This window comes from Astatotilapia calliptera, chromosome 7 (assembly GCF_964374335.1).
Source record: "Astatotilapia calliptera chromosome 7, fAstCal68.1, whole genome shotgun sequence".
NCBI classification, from domain to species: domain Eukaryota; kingdom Metazoa; phylum Chordata; class Actinopteri; order Cichliformes; family Cichlidae; genus Astatotilapia; species Astatotilapia calliptera.
Window position 1 is genome coordinate 8,482,842 of NC_137428.1, and position 23,797 is coordinate 8,506,638.

At 41.1% G+C, this 23,797-nt stretch overlaps 1 protein-coding gene across 1 annotated transcript; it reads left to right on the forward strand.

The window, feature by feature from the left end:
* Positions 1–1,363: 1,363 nt before the first annotated feature.
* On the forward strand, positions 1,364–19,388 carry sptlc1 (serine palmitoyltransferase, long chain base subunit 1). The gene is made up of 15 exons (XM_026172748.2): positions 1,364–1,495; positions 4,663–4,770; positions 4,845–4,939; positions 6,564–6,657; positions 7,023–7,095; positions 11,742–11,874; positions 14,161–14,290; positions 14,434–14,523; positions 14,785–14,892; positions 16,122–16,217; positions 17,102–17,198; positions 17,286–17,340; positions 17,577–17,694; positions 18,505–18,578; positions 18,892–19,388. The coding sequence occupies exons 1-15, from the start codon at positions 1,442–1,444 to the stop codon at positions 18,986–18,988; spliced, it is 1,422 nt and encodes a 473-aa protein (XP_026028533.2). The 5' UTR covers positions 1,364–1,441; the 3' UTR covers positions 18,989–19,388.
* The last annotated feature ends 4,409 nt before the right edge of the window (positions 19,389–23,797 follow it).

Sequence of the window (23,797 nt, forward strand, 5' to 3'; positions counted from 1 at the left end):
TCTTAATAGAAGATGTGTGATTATCCTTTATTGGTTCTATTTTTATTTTTGTTGTTGTTAAATGTGACTACAGAAGTCATTAGGACAGACTCTAGAAAAGCTGAAATTACACACAAATGAAAAACAAATCAACTTTTCAGTTTTCAAGACAGTGATCTGGAACCAACTGAAATTTGAGTGTCATTCTATTTCCTTCCTTTGCCCACTACAACAGTTAGTTTAACTTGCTAGTTTTTGCACCGTCTCAAAACAGTGCCCCAAAAGGCTCTGCCTGCACTGGTGGCAAAACAAAGCTCTCCACCAGATGTCACAGCTCCACACACAGTTGGTTTTTGAAGCTTGAAGTTGGTGAGTTCTTGGCCAAGCCTTTTGATTGGTTGACTGATTATGCAGCACTTTCTGGTATAAATATTTTGAGCCACCCCTGTTCCTGTCAGTTCAGGCAGACCTCTAGCACCTGTAATAAAGCTATTTTTCGCTGGCGTCTTTCACGCATGGGATGTTCTTCTGATGGTGCATTCTGATAATGCTGCAGTTTCTCTTTGTATGTTTTCTTTGTATTTTGCCACAGAAAATTGTTGGGCTAAATAAAGGACACTTTGTTAGCCATGAGCCATTTTGCATGAATTTGTATCTACAATCAATCACAGAGATAATATTGTGTGTCATTGCTGCGTCTGGACTAAAACAAATCTGACCCATGTTTTTGACCCAAATTTAGTTTGTTTGGAATGTTTTTGTTTTTCAAATCCTGTGCCAAAGCACTGCTTGTAGAAACCAGCATTTACTAAATTTTACTTTTGTTCTTTGATAATTTGTTTCAGTACAGTCAGTCAGTTTCGAGTATTAAATTCATTCATCACACTAATGCTTTATGTAGTTATTCATTTTAATTAAATTTAATCATTCAATCACCAGTTTTCAGCTATATTTGTCATAAGCAAGTTAGCACAGGGTCAACATTGCAATGAAATGTGTTAGAGGAGCAGAAGACAAGTCTCTCAGCAGCATAGTACAATATAGCACTGCAAGTTAAAATTATAATGCAATATAACACTAAAATTACAGTTCCAAGAAATAAAAGAAAATAGAAATGTATTGATGGACCACCTTACCTCAGTATTCATGTATTGAGGTGGGGTCGGACAACGTGATTGCACATGAGATAAAGTGGCAAGAGTGAGCAGCAGTGCAAATTTTTAGAGCAGTACAAGATTTAAAGTGGCATTTAGTACAGTATTGCATAGAGTAAGAGTTTTTTTTTTTTTTTTATTATAATAAAAAGCTGTGCAATTATACTTGGGTGGTTTAATTATTTGATTTTATTTTTTTTTAAGAAATATAAAAATAAAGTCATTATCGTGAGATAAGGACAGTAGCAGTGGTGGGTGACGTAATAGGGGTGTGGCGTGATTGCGAGTGACGTTTTAGGAAGTCAAACATGGCGACCGGACAGCAATGGGTGTTGGTGGAAATGGTCCAGGCGTTTTATGAGGTAACTGTTTCTTTTCCTCAGTTGTTGGGCCGAATTATTCCCTGACGTTTACTCGATTTTTCTTATGCTTGGCTATACGTTGGTGCTGTAAAATTTGTCCCAGGTTGTTAACTGTAAAGTTCTCGGTTACTACCCGATGAAAGGCTTAGCCCGTAGCTGTTCAGCGAAGAAGTAACTCATCAAGGAAGTATGTAGTAGCTAGCTACTGCTTACACATTAGGTGAGCTACAGCGCTGGAGTTAAGTTTCTAAATGCACATAGTACGATAGAGCTGCTACGATAAGAGCTTCAAACTATGCTGACGATGTCAGGCTAACTGTTGTAGCTTTTTAACGTCTTGATGCATGCTCAATCATCCAGGTAAGTAAATCTCCAAAAGTTGATTCTGTTCACAAAACGCTATGTCCAGATGAACAGAATCAACTTTTGGAGGTGTTGTAGCTTTTGTTTATCAGTGCTATGATTGGCTGTTTTATTATTATTAATATTATTATTGTTGTTATTATTATTGTTAGAATTACTCTTGTGGTCTGACTGTAGATTTCTGTCTTCCTTCACGTTTTTGGTTAGTGATCGGGGAAACTTATCAGAGTGATCGGCTACTTGTGTGTGTGTACAGGGCGTCTCTTCCGTCATTTGGTAGGGCACTGTCATGATGGAATGAAGTAGGAGCAGACTTTATCTTTGAGATCTCTTCAACTATTCACAAGTGTCCATGTTACATTTTTTAAGCAATGACAAGTAGAACAGTGGTTAGTTCTATCACTTCAGAGGAAGGCTCTGGATTTGAATAAGAGCCAGCTGTGGCCTTTCTGTGGAAGTTTGCATGGTCCTGTGGGGTGGCTGTAGTTCAGGAGGTAGAGCAGGTCACTTACTAATCAGAAGGTTGCCCCAGTTTGCATGCCAAGTATCCTTGGGCAAATATTAACCCCAAGTTACTTTGAGTGTGTGAATGCTTATAGATAGAAAGAACTTAAAGCATAAAAGAAAGTGCTTGTGTGAATGGGTGAGTGTGGGATGTTGTATAAAGCACTTTGAGTTCTCAGAGAGAGTAGAAAAGCACTATATAAGAATCAGTCCATTCATGCAAGCGACATTAATTGTTGATTTTAAATTGGCTGTATTTGTGAATTGTTGCCTCTTTCAGTTTGGCTCTAGATTTAAGGCGTCCATGGCTCAGGGGGTTGGGAAGTGTATCTGTAACTGGAAGGTCGCCGGTTCGATCCCTGGGCTCTCTGTCCTGGTCGTTGTGTCCTTGGGCAAGACACTTTACCCTACCGCCTACTGGTGTTGGCCAGAGGGGCCGATGGCGTGATATGGCAGCCTCGCTTCTGTCAGTCTGCCCCAGGGCAGCTGTAGCTACAACTGTAGCTTGCCTTCACCAGTGTATGAATGTGAGAGTGACTGAATAGTGGCATTGTAAAGCGCTTTGGGTGCCTTGAAAAGCGCTATATAAATCCAATCCATCATCATCATTATTATTATTATTATTCCCAATCTAGGCAGTTAGAAAAATGTTGACTTGTCTTGGACATGCAAGTATCCTCATCCTTAGTTTGTCACATCTTCATATCTTTAATTTTCTGTTATGATGGTGTATGAGGTTAATAAAGAATGTTAATAATAATTCAGTGTCCAACATAAGACATTAATTTTGGACATAGGACATTTCAGCTGTTAACTGTCAACTGACTCCCCCTGCTTGCTGCAGTTGTCACTGCGATAGAAAGTGGGACGGCTGCCATCAGCCTTCAACAGGCTGCCTAATTTAAACATGTGTCAGACTAAGTTAACAGTTCATCTGCATATTTTAATATAATTTCTGCAGCTTTACTGTAGCTTCTCGCTGTATAAAGCAAACAGTGGTGGATGGAGAAGCTAGAAATTTCACTTTTCTTCATGTCAGAGTTTGTTGATCAGGTGCTTTCATTAAGGACCACTACCCTTTCCCAGTAAAGGTTTCAATGGCAATTACAAGAGCAGCACTGCTGTTTTGAACACTAGAAAAACGTTTTATTTCACTCTTCCTGACTTTATCACTGCTGCTGTTGTGTTATAAGTCTTTGTGTTGAAAAATTGGGGGCTGCGTAGGCTTAATGTCTTCATACTACGTATTCATATGCTTGTTCTTAGATATGTTCCTATTGCAAGTCTATTTTTAGTCACAAACATGGGTGAAAAGCTCGCGTTTACATGGTAACAACTGCACACTACAGTGCCATGTATTAAACGAAGCATCGGAGCAAAACATTTGTGTTGAGGATTTTTTATAATTGAGTTATTTTATTTGTTGAAACCCTAGTAAAAATGCAGCAGTATGCTTTGGACCTCACTGTTGTTTTAGCTGATTGTGTTCCTCTTAATTTTTGTAACCTTGCACATGGTGGTGCAGCCAGCATGATTGGGTTGAAGACATGAGTGTTCAACAGTGCTGAACTTGTTTTTACTGCCATTTCAGTTCTTCCTCTTCTTCCTCATCCTCCTGGTCAGCATCCTACTCTGTTACACTTACCCCTTACAAGTCCTCTTTTACTACATCAAAAAGTATTGGGCCAACTACATTTATAAGAGATGCTTGGCTGTGGAAATAAATGCCATGAAGTTCCTGATGCACAGTTCATGTGCTAAGAGGAGGTTTGGAATGCTCAACTTTTACAAGTGGTGTGCCTTAGCACTTAGCACTACCGCTCTAGAACTTCACATGGTCTGCAGCGTCGCAGCTAAATTTCTTTGAATTATAAACATTACTACTCTGCACTAATACCGATTACAATTAGTTATGGAATATCTCAGAGGCAAGAAATTTCACAAACTTAATTGCTACATCATATTACAGTACCATGCTCAAATTCAGTAATCTCGTTAGAGCAACCCATTCTTTTGTAAATGTTTGAAAAGGCCCATTTCTTGGCTAGGCACTTGCTTTTTGTACACTTGTGGCAATGTGACTGAAAACAGGAATTCAAAGATTTAGAGGTGGGATTTTATACAGCTATCTGATGGATGTATTAAGTTCTCTACAGCTTAGTTGTTTATGTTGCATTTAAATTTCATTCAGGCATTTGCAATGTTTCTGAAATGTTTCCACTTATTTTAATTCTTTCCTGTGTAAAAATGCATTTTTTGGAGCATGTTTCAAAAACAACTATTTTTTTTCCCCCCCTCAGGCTCCTGCTTACCACCTTATTTTGGAGGGAATCCTCATATTGTGGATAATTAGGCTTCTATTCTCTAAGACCTACAAACTTCATGAGACGTATAAACTGACAGAGAAGGTAAACCGTGCGGTGAAAATCAAACAGTATTATTTTTTGTTACCAAACTCTTCTCACATGATTCTACATTACAGGAAAAGGAGGAACTGATTGAGGAATGGCAGCCAGAGGCGCTAGTTCCTCCCGTTTCCAAAGACTATCCCACCCTCAACTATGATGTTGTCACAGGGTAAACACTCTGTTACCTCACTGCTTTATTTACAGGTTTTAAGTATTCACTAAATCAAAATGTCTATAAGAGTCAGATGACGAAAGAAATATTAGCCCCCCTGTGAAAATAATATTATTCGTTTTTTTCCTCTGAACCAGGATTAGCATGACTTTTCCAAATATACTAGTTTTAGTTTGCATGCTTACATTAATTTGCCAACAGAATTATCCCACCCAAAATGCTAATACCGGTAGTTAATTTTTTTTCTTTTTAGCTGGATGACAGCCTAGTGACAGTTTCATTTGTTTTCAAGCAGTCCTGCACTTATCTACTAAGCAATCCCATCCCATTGTTTTTGGCAGATCTCTCAAACTCTTTTATGGTCTTCTGGAAAAGACCTTAGTCATCTGACCAGAGGATGTACTTCCAGTGTGATTAACCTTTCTCCAGGTTATCTTGAGCATGTGTCAGTCTAGCTTGAAGATGTTTCTTCTGCAGAAGCAGGGGTTTTCTTGATCTACAGTCCATTTATGTTCAGGGTTCAAGTGATTGCCTTTTTTAAGACTACAATTTTTGACTTGGCTAAGTGATTCAGTAGTGTCTTGGCAGTTGCTCTGGGATCTTGAGAAACATCTCTCCCTAATTACTTTTAAAGATTTTTCATTGATACTCTTAAGAAAAATAAAGTTCTGTAATATAATTATGGGTAATCTGCTATGCAAGTCCACAAGCAGTTGGACAAAGATAGTTTTTATCTTTTTGCCTTTCCACACATGGTGATCATAGGTGCTTTGAATATGCAGTCCAAAGCTTATGCAAGTGTAAGAGGCTAAAATTAAGTTGCTAAACATACCCATCAGAAATGGTACAAGATTTTAACAGGGCTATATCAAAAAGACAATAAAAACAGGCAGGGAAGTAAGGAACAACTGTAAGTAATAGGCAGTTGTATCAAGAGATGCCTAAGCTGAAAACCCCAAATAAATCTATCAGGTAGATATCCAAAAATTTAAAGTGGCCAAATCAGTTATTTAGCACATTCATACAAACAAGGAGTTAACTGGTCAAGCTCAGACAGACGGAAATGTCTAAAAGACCACAGAAGATGAAGAGCATCATTGGAGAAGTCTTTACTTGGTTAAGAAAAAACATGACACTATCTATTCAAATAGTATACTCGATGTAGAGATCATATCTTTGCCAATGTCTATAATCAAAAGTCACTATAATGAATGAAGATTTAAAACAAAGTGTAAACCACTGCTTACGCTCGAGAACAGGAAGCCCGGGTTAGTCTTTGCTATATAATATCTAAAACTGCTGTGTGACTGCTGATAGTAGCAGGATAATACGAATTTGAGATTCAGCTAAATGACCTTCACAAAAGCAGGCCAAGGGCTTATTCAGGCAAAAATTGAATACTTGTAAATGACTGAGTCACTTACTTGATCTCAAACTAAATGATAATGTTTTTCATATACTCGAGAAAAAGTAAAAGGGAAAAAAAAATCAATCCGAGTTTAAATTACATCTTGACAGCTTGGATGAAAATGAAAATATCCGATTTTTGTAAATATCTGATTTGTGCCTTGAGTATGTAAGATGATAAAATAAAGATTCAAATGCAAAATTTCTGTTACAGACCTCCCAGCCACAAAATCACAATCAATGGAAAAGACTGCATAAACTTTGCATCGTTCAACTTCCTGGGTCTCCTTGATAATGAGCGGGTTAAGGTCGGTATTTATTATTGAAAGGCAACCTTGTAATTTCAGTACGATATGTTCTTCCTCTAATGTGCTAAATTATCCATTTACTGTTATAGCTAAATCTTTATCTAGGCAACATTTATGTTCTGAAGGGAAAACCCCTAATTTAAAACAGCCACACACACGGCTAGGTCGCCCAGTGAATGACTTGCCCAGTGGGCAGTGCAGTTTTTATCAGAAGCAACTATTAAGTTGTATTATTGCTAGCAAAAATAATTCTTTGAATTATGCACAAACACAGTGTGACATTGACAGTATGCCTCAGTCAATGAGTTTTATTAAAACTTGAATTTGTTCTAATTTTAGAATTATAAGCTAATTTTTCATTACAGCAAAAGGCTTTGGCATCACTGAAGAAATATGGTGTGGGCACTTGTGGTCCAAGAGGCTTCTATGGGACCTTTGGTGAGTTTAGCTTTTCACCCCTCAGCTGTAAAAGGCTGATGGGGTACTTTTATCTTCTATTAACATTCCACCATTTGATGTTAAGCTACACTTGTAAGAAAAGTAATTAAACTCTTTGATAATCTAATTATTTCCTAAATATACCCTTAATTTATTCTTTTCTTGGTTTAAATGAATATCTTGCTGACATAAAACGATGTGTTGTCAGAGAAATCAAACCCATTTATACAGAAATGTGGCTTACCTCAAGGGTTAACTATAGGACAACTTATTTTCTGCAGTTATAGCTCAGCCTTAAACAACTGAGCGGCATGGCCACCCGCTTTTGTAAGGATTTTTAAATTGACACCATTTCTTAGAAGTCTTAGATTGGATTGACCTTAAAGTCAGAGGTCAGGTTTTCAGAAGATGTTGCAAACACGAAAACTGAAGATCGTTTTTAAATCTGTGACATATTGGTGTCAGACTATCCATCCATCTTCATCCGCTTTATCCGGGGCCGGGTCGCGGGGGCAGCAGCCTAAGAAAAGAGGCCCAGACCTCCCTCTCCCCAGCCACCTCCTCCAGCTTATCCGGGGGAATACCAAGGCGTTCCCAGGCCAGCCGAGAGATATAATCTCTCCAGCGTGTCCTGGGTCTGCCCCGGGGCCTCCTCCCGGTGGGACATGCCTGGAACACCTCACCCAGGAGGCGCCCAGGGGGCATCCTTGTCAGATGCCCGAACCACCTCAGCTGGCTCCTTTCGATGTGGAGCAGCAGCTGCTCTACTCTGAGCCCCTCCCGGATGGCCAAACTTCTCACCCTATCTCTAGGGGAGAGGCCAGCCACCCTTCGGAGGAAGCTCATTTCTGCCGCTTGTATCCGCGATCTCGTTCTTTCGGTCACTACCCACAGCTCGTGGCCATAGGTGAGGGTAGGGACGTAGATCGACCGGTAAATTGAGAGCTTCGCTTTTACACTCAGCTCCCTCTTCACCACGACGGACCGGTGCAGCGTCCGCATTACTGCAGCTGCAGCCCCAATCCGTCTGTTGATCTCCGGCTCCCTTCTCCCATCACTCGCGAACAAGACCCCGAGATACTTGAACTCCTCCACTTGGGGCAGGAACTCATCCCCGACCCGGAGTGGGCACTCCACCCTTTTCCGGCTGAGAACCATGGCCTCAGATTTGGAGGTGCTGATCCTCATTCCCGCTGCTTCACACTCGGCTGCGAACCGTTCCAGTGCGAGCTGGAGGCCCTCACCCAATGAAGCCAACAGAACCACATCATCTGCAAAAATCAGAGATGAGATTCTGAGGCCACCAAAGCGAAAGCCCTCCGCCACTTGGCTGCGCCTAGAAATTCTGTCCATAAAAATTATGAACAGAACCGGAGACAAAGGGCAGCCCTGGCGGAGCCCATCACCCACCGGGAATGAGTCCGACTTATTGCCGGCAATGCGAACCAAGCTCTTGCAACGGTTGTATAGGGATCGAATGGGCCAGACACCTCATATTCCCGCAACACCTCCCACAGGACACCCCGAGGGACACGGTCGAATGCCTTCTCCAAGTCCACAAAACACATGTAGACTGGTTGGGCAAACTCCCATGCACCCTCAAGTATCCTGGAGAGGATAAAGAGCTGGTCCAGTGTTCCGCGACCAGGACGAAAACCGCATTGTTCCTCCTGTATCCGAGGTTCGACTAACGGACGAACTCTCCTTTCCAGCACCCTGGCATAGACTTTCCCAGGGAGGCTGAGGAGTGTGATCCCCCTGTAGTTGGAACACACCCTCCGGTCCCCCTTCTTAAAGATGGGGACCACCACCCCGGTCTGCCAGTCCACAGGTACTGCCCCTGATCTCCACGCAACATTACAGAGGCGTGTCAACCAGGACAGCCCTACAACGTCCAGAGCCTTCAGGAACTCGGGGCGGACCTCATCAACACCAGGGGCTCTGCCACCAAGGAGTTGTTTAACTGCCTCAGTGACCTCGCCCCCAGAAATTGGCGGGTCATTCCCCTCATCCCCAGACTCTGCTTCCTCCTCGGAAGACGTGTCAGTGGGATTAAGGAGGTCCTCGAAGTATTCCTTCCACCGCCTGACAATTTTCTCAGTCGACGTCAGCAGCGCTCCGCCAGCACTATACACAGTGCAGGTATAGCACCGCTTTGCCCTCCTGAGACGTCTGACGGTTTGCCAGAATCTCTTCGAGGCAGTCCGAAAGTCTTTTTCCATGGCCTCTCCGAACTCCTCCCACACCCGAGTTTTTGCTTCAGCCACTGCCCGAGCCGCATTCCGCTTGGCCTGTCGATACCTGTCGGCTGCCTCCGGAGTCCCACAGGCTAACCAAGCCCGATAGGACTCCTTCTTCAGCCTGGTGGCTCCCTTCACCTCTGGTGTCCACCATTTGGTTCGGGGATTACCACCACGGCAGGCACCAACCACCTTGCAGCCGCAGCTCAGTGCAGCAGCTTCGGCAATGGAGACGCTGAACATGGTCCATTCGGACTCAATGTCCCCAGTCTCCCTCGGAATGCTGTTGAAGCTCTGCCGGAGGTGTGCGTTGAAGATCTCGCGGACTGGGGCCTCTGCTAGACGTTCCCAGCACACCCTCACTACGCGTTTAGGTGCACCAGGTCTGTCCAGCGTCCTCCCCCGCCACCTGATCCAACTCACCACCAGGTGGTGATCAGTTGACAGCTCAGCCCCTCTCTTTACCCGAGTGTCCAGAACATATGGTCGCAGGTCTGCTGATACGATTACAAAATCGATCATCGACCTACGGCCTAGAGCGTCATGGTGCCACGTGCACTTATGGACACTCTTATGTTCGAACAGGGTGTTCGTTATGGCCAAACTGTGATTAGCACAGAAGTCCAATAACAAAGCACCGCTCGGGTTCAGATCAGGGAGGCCGTTCCTCCCAATCACGCCCCTCCAGGTCTCGCTGTTGTTACCCACGTGAGCATTGAAGTCTCCCAGCAGGACAACAGAGTCTCCAGGTGGAGCACCCTCCAGCACCCCCCCCCCCCCCCCCCCCCCCCCTCAGGGACTCTAAGAAGGCTGGGTACTCTGAACTGCCACTCGGCGCATAAGCGCAGATGACAGTCAGGACCCGTTCCCAGACCCTAAGGCGCAGGGAACAAACCCTCTCGTCCACCGGGAAAAACCCCAACGTACCGGCAGCAAGCCGAGGGGATATTAGAATACCCACCCCAGCCCGCCGCCTCTCACCAGGGGCAACTCCAGACTGAGACAGAGTCCAGCCCCTCTCCAGGAGACTGGTTCCAGAGCCCAAGCCATGCGTAGAGGTGAGCCCGACTATATCTAGCCGGTACCTCTCAACCTCACGCACTAACTCAGGCTCCTTCCCCACCAGAGAGGTGACATTCCATGTCCCTATTGCCAGTCTTGGCAGCCGGGGGTCAGTCCGCCAGGGCCTCCGCTCCTGGCCGCCACCTGGCACACAATGCACCCGACCCCTATGGCGCCTCCTGCGGGTGGTGGGCCTGCGGGAGGATGGGCCCATGTCTCCTCTTCGGGCTGTGCCCGGCCGGGCCCCATGGACTAAGGCCCGGCCACCAGACGCTCGCCCTCGGGCACCCTCCCCGGGCCTGGCTCCAGGGCGGGGCAGGGTAAACAGGGTAAACCCTATCCCGGGCAGGGTAAACTGTTCCCTCGGTGTCCTTTTCATAAGGGTCTTATGAATCGCTCTTTGTCTGGTCCCTCACCCAGGGCCAGTTTGCCATGGGAGACCCTACCAGGGGGCAAAAGCCCCCAGACAACATAGCCCCTGGGATCCCTGGGACACACAAACCCCTCCACCACGATAAGGTAGCGATTCAAGGAGGGGGGTGTCAGACTATTTATTTGAGATTTTAACATTATATTTTTTTGAAACGACAAAGACCGAAATATTAGGATGGCTTCTGAGTAGCCTAATTACTACGGGGCATGACATTAGTTACGTTATGTTAGCTTAAGCATTTATATGTTAGCTGTTGATTTGCAATCGAAATTCCAGCCGTCTAGGGATAATACAAGGAGGATAATTTTGGAAAAAGACCTAATGACTCAATCATCAGATCATGCAACAAGTTAATTCAAATGAATTAGTGAAACCACAGTAGTAAAGCAAATACCAATAGTCATACTCATTCTACCTTAGTATGGACATTTACTTTCCATCACCGCAGCAACTTCTTTCACACACCAAGAAACATTCACTCAAACCATAGTTTGAGTCACTCGCGCAACTATATATCCAACTATATCTTATTAAGTTCACTGGAGTTTTCCAGTTTCTCAGATTTTCTCTTGGTATTATAATTTTGTCATTATCCTTAAGTCTTTCTGCCATGATAAATGGGATAGACAGCCTTATCGTATTTTTTAATGAGCCTTGTTAAGCTGTCAAGGGATAAGCAAGTGAATGTATCTAATGCTAAGTGATGAACTGAGACTTTTCTCAGTCAAGCACAAATATTTAAAATCATACTGTTGTTTGGTGTCTTGACAGTCTTTCTTTCAAAGTGCAGTAGTTTTTTACCTCTGATTAAACCACATCCACTAAAAACTCAGAAATACTAAAGGTAATGGTAAGTGACATCTAAAAAATGTAACCAATTAGTAACTAATGTTATGTTTCCTTGCCCCCAGATGTTCACCTGGAGCTGGAAAGCCGTCTCTCCAAATTCATGAAAACTGAAGAGGCCATTCTTTATTCATATGGCTTTGCGACTATTGCTAGTGCAATACCTGCCTACTCCAAGAGGGGTGACATCATCTTTGTGTGAGTGTTGTTTCTCATAATATGTATACCAATATAACACCCCTCACTCAATTAAACCAATCTTCAGTTAGCTTTAGTTTTGTTTATTTTATGTGGCCTTTGTGAGGACAGAGATTTTAAGTTCTGGATTTAACAGGGACTCAAAAAGAAACTAAAATAGGAAACATGTCTAAGGTGTCTTTCTAGTCCGTATTAGTACCCTTACTGTGACATTGTGATTCAAATGAAAGCTTTAAATAGAGGTGTTAGAGCAGTCTCCTACATACTAGTTTAATGTGAATATGGAAGAACACATCCTAGACAAGAAAACACCCCTAAGACTCCTCAAAGTGTTACTGGAGGTCAGTGTAATACCATCCACAGAAACTACCGTATTTCCCGGACTACAAAGCGCACCTGAATATTAGCCGTACAAGCTAAAATCAGGGGAAAATCCTGTTTTGTACATACATTAGCCGCACCTGACCAAAAGCCGCAGGTGTTTCAATGTTGACTTATCATATGTAAGAGAATATGCACAAAGGGAATTGTCAGGAAAGAGATGGCTGTTTGGAGACACACCCCTTTTATTAATATTTTGAAAAAACAAGTTATGGGTACATATTTGCACAACTTTTTAGGTATATGTACAAGTAGCGGTAATTACAAGTACGAAACATGTACTGTGCTTCATAAATGAGTAACAAATGTAGTACATAACAATAACCTACAGCACACCAGAAAAATAGATTCGGACTACCTTTTAGGCTCAGGTGCAGTGACACGGCTTTAACAAGAAGAAAAGTCAGTCATTCACCACCATCTTCCTGCGCACTAAAACCACCAAAGTCCTCTTCTCCAGTGTCGGATACGAACAGGCTCAGGATGGCTTCGTCATCCACTCTCAGCTTCTCTCCTTCGTTGTCACTTACAAAACCAAAGAAATCCTCGTTGTCAGTGTCAGAGTCAAACACCCTCAGAAGGGCCGTGGCGGTGTCCTCCTCTCCATCATGCAGCAGTCCAGCCCTTCGAAATCCGTTGGTGATCATGGATGTTTTCACACTTTTCCACGCTGTCAGATTCCACCGGTGGAGTTGAGCATAACTTGCATTTCGCAAGTTATGCGAAAAGCCGCTCGTCATCCACGCCTCCCGCTGAACGCGTAGCGTTAATTTGAAGTTTGTTTTTCGCGCTACTTGTACGGCACTATGTTGCCTGGCGGATGGACACGTGACCAACATACCACTCTTGAACCCAGATACTGTGTGTCTGATCACATGCCCTTCCGCCAGGCAACGTAGTGCCGTACAACAGCGGAACAAACAAAACAAATCGTCTTACGATATGACAAAATCATGGACAATCCATAGAAAAGCCGCACCTGACTAAAAGCCGCAGGGTTCAAAGCTTGTGCAAAAAGTAGCGGCTTATAGCCCGACAATTACGGTAGTTACACGTAAACATGAGCCAGAGCTACATGTAACAGGTCAATCAATAAAAGAGGAGTGTTTTTAGATGAAAAAATGAATAATTACCACCAGGCCGAGGGTGGGCTTTTTGAGGAACTAATATGATCAAACAAAATAATTTTTAAAAAAAAAGTCAAATCATTCAAATCATGGGCTGCTCAAAACTTTTGGATAACATTTTAGATGATAATAACTGAGTATCATCTGTACAGCAACAGAAATGTGTAAATTGTTTTTTAAATAAATTGCCTAAGAAAAGCATGTCTAACATAAAGTTTTCTGTAGAACTCCAAGACTAACTTCTGTATGTGAAGGAGACTTCTTCTTTAAATGTACAAATTTTAATCTGTCAGACAACAGCACAGTGTTTTGCCTTTATAGCTAACAGTGTATTCTAGTCTCTGTAAACTGTTGTGATCAACGGTTGAATGCGGCACTGAGGTGTAACAGGACAAGCCGTTTTCAGGCCACTGCCAGAGGCCATAAGACGATTATTAAGCTTCACTAGGTTTTGGTCTGTGAAAATGATCTATATTTGAATAAAGCTGGATTATGTAAGAGCTTTTTAAGTAATGGTTTAACCACATTAAAAGCCTGTAATATGTAACCTGTTATTAAAAATAAACTGATAATACTGAAAGGCAGTAATTACTGTTAAGAATTGTTTGAGGAGTCTTGTAGGGGTGGGGTTTCATAGACATGTTGATGGACTGGATGAAGTGATAGTCAGATTTTGTTTGCACAGACTGATTTACCTACCATGTGTAAGTCTGACTGACTCCAAGTGTGGGATATTTTGGTTCCATAGTTTAATGTTTTCTCTTTTGTTTCCTTTCAGAGATGAAGCAGCCTGTTTCGCTATACAAAAAGGTCTTCAGGCATCCCGCAGCTTAATCAAGTACTTCAAACACAATGACATGGAGGACTTGGAGAGGTTGCTTAAGGAGCAGGAGCTAGAGGACCTGAAGGTTAGGACCGTTTGAGAAACTCAAGTGTCACAAATGTGCTGTAATGGTGTTACAGGTGGTACAGGATGTTAAATGCTTCTACATTCTCGCTATTTTCATTGGGTTTTTTAAAAAATCTCCAAATAAGAATGTTTCTCTTGCAGAATCCTCGCAAAGCTCGAGTGACCCGGAAGTTCATTGTAGTGGAGGGGCTCTACATCAACACTGCAGATATCTGTCCTCTGCCTGAACTGGTAAATGGAAAACAATTTTGTTTCCAATTTAATTTTGCTTGTTTTGCAGAAAAAAGTTAAAAAAAACCCCACCAAAGCACAGGCAAATATTATGGCTTAACATCGTTCACCTTCTGTAGTTGAGCTGATGTCCGTCTACTACAGTAGACTAAATCATTCACCACTCGCTTGATTTCTTGATTATACCAGATAGTGTACACATAGATACTTTTGCCATTTATTGACTTTATGTTTTGTTTTTTATGTTTTTCTAACTTCCAGGTAAAACTCAAGTACAAATACAAGGTGCGGCTCTTTCTTGAGGAGAGCATGTCATTTGGTGTTTTGGGAGACCATGGCCGAGGAGTCACAGAACACTTTGGGGTCAATGTGAGTAGTTTAGCTTGAAATGCAAAAATACTTAATACTGGCAGTAAACAGTTTAACAGCTGATTCAAAATGTGTTATTATCTTTCTCTCTTGGTAGCTTTACCATAGTCAAACTAGTCTAGGTCAGCTGATGCAATCAAATAAATAAAAGTGATTGAAATATAAATAAAATAGAAGGTTTCTTTGCAGACAATGGCTATGTAACGTCTGGAATCTATGGACACGATCAAATGCTGAATTTTATTTGTTGTAAAGCTTTGTAAGATTTACCATTACATTGAGCTTGCACAAATGCACAATCCTTTCGGACTAATTTTTGTTAATGGCAATATCTGAATCTTTGGTTAGCAGACTAGTGATTTGCACTAACGAAAAAAAGAAAGGAAAGAAATGTGTGTCTCCTCATTTATGTGGACCTCTTCTTCGCCAGTATTCTTGACTTGGCTGTATGTTATGAAGGGGTTTTGCTTGCAAAGGGAAACGTTATGCAGCCATCCATTTTAGCTGTCTTCTAGCACTTTGGCGTACCGTGGTGTACCAGTCGGTTACAGCCACACTTAAAGCTTCTGAACTTTCTTTAGTAGGCCTGTAGATGTTTGTCTAGGTCTAATGATAGCCTGCTTCATTTAGATTAGTGAATCTAATGTGGGCCTTCTGCTCAACCATTTTCTGATTGCCATAAAAATGTTGTGGTCCAAGTATCTGGTGTGCGTGTGCGTGCGTGTGTGTGTGCGGTTGACAGAGCAGTTTTGAAAAATGTTCTGTCAGCCTACTTTCAGGCAGTTTCCTCCCACATTGAAATCTGAGGCAATGTTTGAACACGAATGTCTCAAAAGCTATTAAAGATAAAAGTCTCAAACTTTCATTTTAGTGGTAAGAAAAGGGAGTGAATCACGACAGATCAATAGATGCATCAGTTGCTCAGAATTGACTTGTTAAAATATAACAAAAACTTTTATTTTGTTGTATTTTGCAGAGGGACTAATAATAAACTTCACATTGCAAAAGACAGCTAGTGACAGTTTTGAGTGGTGTATAGTTTTATTTCACAATGATGCAAAAATAAAATGTGTAGAATACTTAAAGTGAAATTTGTAGTGACAAAAATGAAGAAAATCTGTTTTTATTTAACTTTTTAAAACAAATATGACAGTTTGTCATTAAATTGCACTTTGATTGCGTCATTTTAAATCTATCTTAGCAAAATGAAAAAACTGTGTTTCTTGCAGATAGATGACATTGACCTGATAAGTGCTAACATGGAAAATGCTCTGGCTTCCATCGGAGGTTTCTGCTGCGGCCGCTCCTTTGTCATCGACCACCAGGTACTGTAACAGCCGTGTTGGGAGTCTGTCTTGTAATGCATCATCAGATAATCAGCCAGCATTTTTACATGTCGTTGTCAAGATTAGTGATTAATCAAATGCTTGACAAATCATTATATCTAGTATATATCTGTTGCTTTTTTGTAACGTTTCACTTATTTACACGCCTAGTTACATTTTATACTGAAGTACAATTTAAATAAAAACAGAATGCAATGATTTGCAAATCTCATTGACCCATATTTTAATCATATTTTATAGAGTAGGGGTCTCAAACTCGCGGCCCACATCACCCCTACTGTGTAGCAGCGCCACAAATGTCTGTGAACTGAGGAGACCAGTTGCTGTGACTTTGCGAAGTGTTTTTAATTGGTGAAAAGTCTGGACTGCAAGAAGGCCGGTTAAGCACCAGAACTCTTCTATTATGAAGCTTTGCTGTCTTAATAGGTGAAGTAGAGATGGAGGCTTTTGAAGCGAGCACCGAGAACAGGATGGTGTCTCTCCTCTCATTCCATCTCAATTGGTCGAATTTTATGATAGAAAATATGAACATTTATAATATTTTAATATGAAACAAAAGTAAACTACTTTCATTGTGGATGTGTTCTCAAATCTTTTGGGAAATGTTTAAAGACACATTTAATAAGGTGCCAACAGTTTCTAGGCCTAACTGTAAACTCAGACCTCAGTCATTACACCTAGCTGAGTGAAGTGAATCTGGGGAAACGTAAGCTGAAATTATACTGATATGGGCCAGAACTGCTGGTTTGTTATTCCATTAATCGATAGGTATTTTTAAGGTGATCAATTTTAGCACGTTAATCATGAAGATATGATTTAGTAAAACTTTTTTTTTTTTTTTTTTTTTTTAATGTATTTTGTAGCGTCTCTCAGGTCAAGGCTACTGTTTCTCTGCCTCTCTGCCTCCCATGCTGGCTGCTGCTGCTATCGAGGCTCTCAACATCATGGAGGAGGACCCAGGTACACAATCTGTTCTCATCCACTCCAGCTCCGGAAAAATACATTATCATTAGAATTTTTGTAAAAAGAATTTCTTCTGTTTTGCAGATGTTTTTCGAGTCCTCAGAGAAAAGTGCAAACATGTCTACAACGCTTTACAAGGGTATGTTTGTGTTTATGATGATTTCTTTTTTTCCTTCTGTAGGTGGGGGAGGTGTCCCTCCACATCAGGTTTCTGATTCAGCATCATTATTTGCATCCCCAGACACTACAGCCTTTCACACATAGAGGAAACACATAGGCTTACATTCAAATTATGCTCTGGCTTTGTCTTCCTTTACAGTGTCCATAATAAATTGTGTTTTGGTATATGTTTGCTTTATTTTCTATGTGAAACAGAACACCAGGTCTAAAGTTAGCTGGAGTTCCAGTGGCCCCAGCTCTTCACTTGGAGCTAGAGAGAAGTTCTGGTTCCAGGGAATCTGACATGAAGCAGCTCCGTTCAGTTGTCGATTATGTAAGTCTAACAGTACCAGATGATTCAATCAGACGCACACTGAAACTGTTATTTAAAGTTTTTGGAGACCTCTGTGGGATTTCATATATAACTTCAGACAGAGTGTCAAAGTCAAGATGAAATCCGGTAACACTTTATAACACGACCTGCGAATAAGGCGCAAGTACCCTGTACTTGTGTGCATTTTGCAGACAACAAGTCAGGTTGTTGACGAAAACAATAAAACAATTTTCACTGTAAAACCTGCCACTAAGGCACAAATACACAAGAAACAATGAAACAATTCACTGTAACTACCTTCTTACACTTAATCCCCAATGGGGTTAAGTTTAAGGGGCGTCCCCATCAAAACGCAAAAGTATGGACATGTCATTGGCACATTATTTTAGATGACAGCAAGATAGTACCATAACTTCACAAATATAGTTTTGGTTTTTTTGGTTTTTTAAAGGCCAACAGTGTTTAGAAGTGCTTGTATGAGTGGGTGTGAATGGGTGAATGAGGCACGTTGTATAGAGCGCTTTGAGTACTCCGGGAGAGTAGAAAAGCGCTATATAAGAATCAGTCCATTTACCATTTACTTGTGTGAATAGTATGGTATATGGTTAAGACTGGGACTACATTGTAATAGGATGCGACTGCATAGTGCTTTCATCATTTGATCAGTAGTACACAGTGTTTTTAGTATCTGTATTGTCTTATGCCCAAAACATTCTTATAATTCACTTTCGAGTTCCCATCGATCACGTGATGGAATACTGTATAAAATATGTTTAGTTTCTCATCGAGTTTCTATGATTTCTGTCTTAGTGTATGGAAAGACACGTGGCTCTGACCCTAGCTCGGTGTCTGGAAAAAGAGGAGCGCTTTCTTCCACCTCCCAGGTAAAAGACCCTACATTTCTATGCACCTGGCACATTATTAGTTCTGTCATGGGGTTTAACATTGTTTAGTACTTTAATGCATTTGTATCTCAATGGTCCATAGCTTTTTTGGCGGTGGACCAGGTTTAGCGTGGGGTAGCCATCTGCCATGACCCGTTGGGGTTGTACGTGCTTTATTATTTGATGGGTTAAAGTCTCATTTGAGGGTGATTTTGTTTGAAGCATTCAAACATTTGATTGAAATAATTTGTTTAAATAACATTACCTTTACACAGTCTCAGTGTGTCTCACTGCTCCACCTGTGTGTCTCCAGTATCAGAGTGGTGGTCACTATTGAACAAACAGAGGAAGACATCCAGAAGGCTGTGGCTTGTATCAGAGAGGCAGCTTCAGCGCTCCTCATAAGTTAGCAGACATCACTGGAGCTTTAACAGAAGTCTACACCACTGGTTGGGTAAAACAACAGCTTGATCCGCAAGATGCGGACCGACTCGTGAGATCTCTACTAATGAATGAATGTTAATGATAAATTTTCTTCCTTATTAATATTGTGTTATATGTTCTACATGTTGAAAGTTAGTGTGGGCCTTTCTGCTCTGAGTAAAAATGCCCCCCAAACACTATTGGAGAACATTTTCAGTTAGAACTAAAGTTGATTTCCACAAAACAAATGACTTGTTGCCTTTCTATTTAATGACCAAAAAAGCCTGTTGTACTTTTTGATTGATTTGTGTCTGCAGTCTACTCCTACTTGAACTGTGCACAGTTGTTCCACTTTTGTAACAAATAAATACAGATTTTTACACCTTGGATCATTTTCAAGAGAATTGAGATGATTGCATTGTGTAGTTTATGATTACGCATAACAGATTTTGGAAAGCTCTTTGTTTTCAAAGAGAAATCTCGATGTTGCCTGGAGTCCAGCATATAACTCGATGTGACATGTGAAAATACTAGCTTGGAGTTTTCTCAAGGCCCAAACTGAGGTCACAGAGAGGACATCCATAGAAGACTGGAGTAGAAACTGAGTTCTTATTGCTAATAACAGTATTCAACAGTTTTTCAGAAAATAGCAACACTGAAGACACAGTGTCCAACTACTAAAAGATTTTGATGTGCTGAATTGAAATATTTCAGATAAAACAACTGACTGGCTGTTGTTTCTACCTGTGAACATTTATTTTTAGATGTCTTCTCACATGTTTATGGTTTCTTTATACAATATTTCACCTTTCTCAATTGTGCAACCATTTTAGTTCCATTTGGTTTTATTTATAAAGTGCCAAATCACAACAACATCTGCCTAAATGTGATTTATTATCCCTCGTTCAGAGTTTATCTGATCCAGCCCTAATTAATATGCTTTATTGAAAAGGAACATTTTAAGCCTAATATTAAAAATAGAGATAGTGTCTGCCTCCCAAATCCAAGCTGGGAGCTGGTTCCATAGAAGAGGGGGCTGAAAGCTGTATGCTCTGCTCTCATTCTACTTTTAAATACTCTAGGAACCACAAGTAAACCTGCAGTCTGAGAGCAAGCTGCTTCGTTAGGGTGATATGGTGCTATGATTTTAAAGATAAGATTGGGCCTGATTGTTCAAGACCTTGTAAGTAAGGAGGATTTTTAAATTCTTGATTTAACAGGGAGCCAATAAAAGGAATTCAATAGAAATGTCCTGTAACTTTTCTGGCTAGAGGCTCTTCAAAGAACTTTTAGAACAACCTGATAATAACGAATTACAATAATTCACCCTAGAAGTAATAAAATCGTTTTTATTAGCATCAGCATATTTATTTTTAATTCTGAGACGGGATGTTTCTAGAGATATTTGGTTCATGTGTTTGTTTATCCACCTTGAGGAATCACCAGTAAAACACTTCCTCTTTTTATTATTATTTATTAAAGCAAGTTTGAATAATTAAATTGCGAGGATGAATGATTTTCCAGGGAACACCTGAGAGGACGAGAGCAAAGGTAGGTATGAAAACTATGAATAAACACGAGACACATGAAGCCATGAACTAACTTAGGTTAGCAGACAGTCTAGCAAAGGCTGGTGGAGAACACTGGTCTTAAATACAGCTCAAATTCAGTTCCAGGTGGTTATACTTGGGCGAGCGATGACTGCTCCGCCCCGAAAAGGAGAGCAGACAGTGTGGAAAAATACTGTGACTCACCAGACCATGACAGAAATCAGCTGCAAGTGCAAGTAAAACCAATAAGGGCGCTTGACAGGAACAAACAATTCCAAGGAAGTGAACCACTGGGAACTGATTCTCTACAAGAACCAGTACTCTGTTCCCATCCCTAGCTATCTGTACTTTACCTCAACATTTATTGTTCTAACAACTTTTTACTTTTACTCCCTACAATTTAACAAAAATATCTGTATTTTCTTTTCCTTAAATTTTCAAAACAGGCTTGTTACTTTTGATTTGAGACATTTAAAAGGCATTATTATTATTTAACATGACTGCAGACCTTAGAACATCAGACTGAATTGAGCCTAAAGAGAAGAGAAAAAAAATCATATATTTAATGTATACCCAGATAGCAAAATGACTCCAGCATTTAGTTTGTTCCAAAAAAGAGGAACATAAAGGAAGTGACATGGCAGGTAATATCAAATGCAATGTTTCTGTCTGCTCAACAAATATCAGCAAACAGACAAACTCTTTGTGTGAAGTTTGTTGCACAGTGTATCTACTAGAGACAGCACACACACTAATATATAACAAACTGTTTGTTATTGAAGGGTTGCATGAAAATACTCTGCAGTTTAATGCAGTATAAACAGGTTAGCTTTCAGTTTTGTGATGTAACTGCAATTTAAAGTAAAGAACAGTGTGTTATACTAGTGTACTATGGATGCGGTGTTTCTGGGTTATATAATGGATAGCAGAGATTCATTTGAATTTAAGCTGATGATGCGTAGATTCAGTCACTGAAATATGATGGTGATGGAGGACAGCTATGTGGTTCGGCCTCCCCCTGACACCACACCCTTAACCCGCTGCTCCACCCCTTCCCTGCAGCTGAGCCACAAAGCACAGCCCGCCACACTTTCATTGTATTTATATAGCACAAGGTTGAGTTAGCTTTTCGCAAAAATTGCTGGTAGAAACATCCTTAAAAGAACTATTTTTTACTTTCTTACTTTACTTTCTTACTTAGAGTAAATTTCAGAGCCTGGTGTTTGAATTTTTACTTAACTAAAGTAATTGAATCAACTTTTACCAGAGGATTTTTTTGACAAAAGTATCTGTACCTCTACTTAAATACGGAATGTCTGTCAATGTTTTGCCACCTCTGCTGCTTTAAGGCGTGAGTTTGTGAGTTATACCAGGGAGTAAAGTACTCCTGTGAAGTGAACACTTCAAGTGGCTATTCAGAGCCCAATACCAGTAAATAACTCTCAATAAAAACCTCATTTCAAAAACCATTTTTGAATTCCAAATAAAAAAAAAACAGGTGTTCAAAATTGTTTTTCCAAACACAATTTAAAAAAGAGAAATATAGTAAATTTTTTCAAAAATCAAAGATTTATTTCTGACATTTAAAATTCTACTCTCTTTTCCTTTTCCAGTTAGCTCATGGATTAGCTATTATATTAGCTGTTGGATTAACTATCTGATATCATGCATGATATCAATTCCTTCATACTCCAGGGACTGCCTGCATATTCCTGCCATAATCCTGAGGTGGCTGTAGTTCACCAACTAACCAAAAGGTTGGTGATTTCATCCCCGTGTGCTCCAGTCTGCATGCCAAAAATCCTTGGGCCAGATACTAATCCCAAGTCTCTCTGATGCATCCATCAGAGTATGAATGCATGTGAATGTTAGATAGAAAGCACTTAGACAAAGCATAGAAAAAACTGCTTGTGTGAATGGGTGTGAATGGGTGAGTGAGGCAAGTTGTGTAAAGCGCTTTAAGTTGACCTACATCCAACGTGGTGACGCTGAACAATATGAGAACAGCAGCCTGACCAAGGCTTGTGACAGAGCAATACTGGAAAAGCATATGACAGAAGGATGCAATCCATAACATTAATGTTCAGTGGCTTGCAGATCTTAGAGCAGATCATAACAGCAACCTCTCTGAACAATGCCAGACATCCAAGAAAGGGTCTGAAGCATGAAGAGTTGGTCAGCACTAGGCCCTGATATGATTCACACCTATCTAAAGAAGCTAACCATGGAGTGCAGTTAGTTACATACCAGCCAATAACCTGACTCAGTAGGAGCTCTTTCAGACATCATAGCGGCTAAGATGAATAGGCATATGACTCAACACATGAGCGGGGCACAAAAAGGAATTAACAGAAAAAACAGAGGGGCAAAACATTTCTTGGATTGCTTACAAGAAAGTCTGTGACTCACACATGAACTCTGGAGTGCCTAGAACTGTATAAGATCAACAAGCCCTTAAGAGCCTTCATCAGGAAATCAGTGGGGATGTGGTGAAAAACACTAGTTAGCACAATAGCACAAGTGTTAGATTTACACAGGAGATGCTCAGTCCCCACTGCTGTTCTGCATAGGCCTGAGCGTAAGTGACATCCCTGACAAGACTGGCTACAGATACTGACTACTGGCACAATCATCAGCCACTTCCTCTACATCAGGGGTCTCAAACTTGAGGCCCAGGGGCCACTTGCACTACCACGTCACCCCTGCTTGAAAAATTGGGGTGTTCTAAATTGTTTGGCTGGTAAAGTATATGTGGACCTCAATTAACATATTCAGTGATGCACACCACTGAGCATTTGATGGAAGCCAAAGTTGTTCTTCTGCATTCGGGGGGGGGGGGGATACAGAACGAGGTTACATGTTAATTTACTGATGATGTGCTCAACATGATAGCCTGTGCACAACTTTTACAAGTGTGACACATGCCTTATTTTGCTCGCACACTGAATTTGTTTGTGAAAAAATCCATTTAAGAAACCCTTGAACTGATATATTGCATCTAGTACCACTGCTAAGCAGAAGCTATTAGACATTCAGGAGCAAATGGGAAAACCTGTGATGAAACTCCTACAGGAAGTTGAGACTAGATGGAACAGCACATTAAATAGGTTTCAGCGCCTGTGAACGAGCTGCAGCAGCCTTGTCCTCCCTGAAAACAAACTTTGACTCCTTTCAACAGTGCTGACCTAGAAACAGTCAACTTCTCAAGCGCAAACAAGTGCTTGTGTACCATCAAAATCAGCCACT

Coding starts and splice junctions, on each gene's coding strand:
- sptlc1 (XM_026172748.2), top strand. CDS start 1,442: ATGGCGACCGGACAGCAATGGGTGTTGGTGGAAATGGTCCAGGCGTTT. Junction 6,658..7,022: donor TTGATAATGAGCGGGTTAAG/GTCGGTATTTAT, acceptor TTTTCATTACAG/CAAAAGGCTTTGGCATCACT. Junction 17,695..18,504: donor TCCGTTCAGTTGTCGATTAT/GTAAGTCTAACA, acceptor TTTCTGTCTTAG/TGTATGGAAAGACACGTGGC.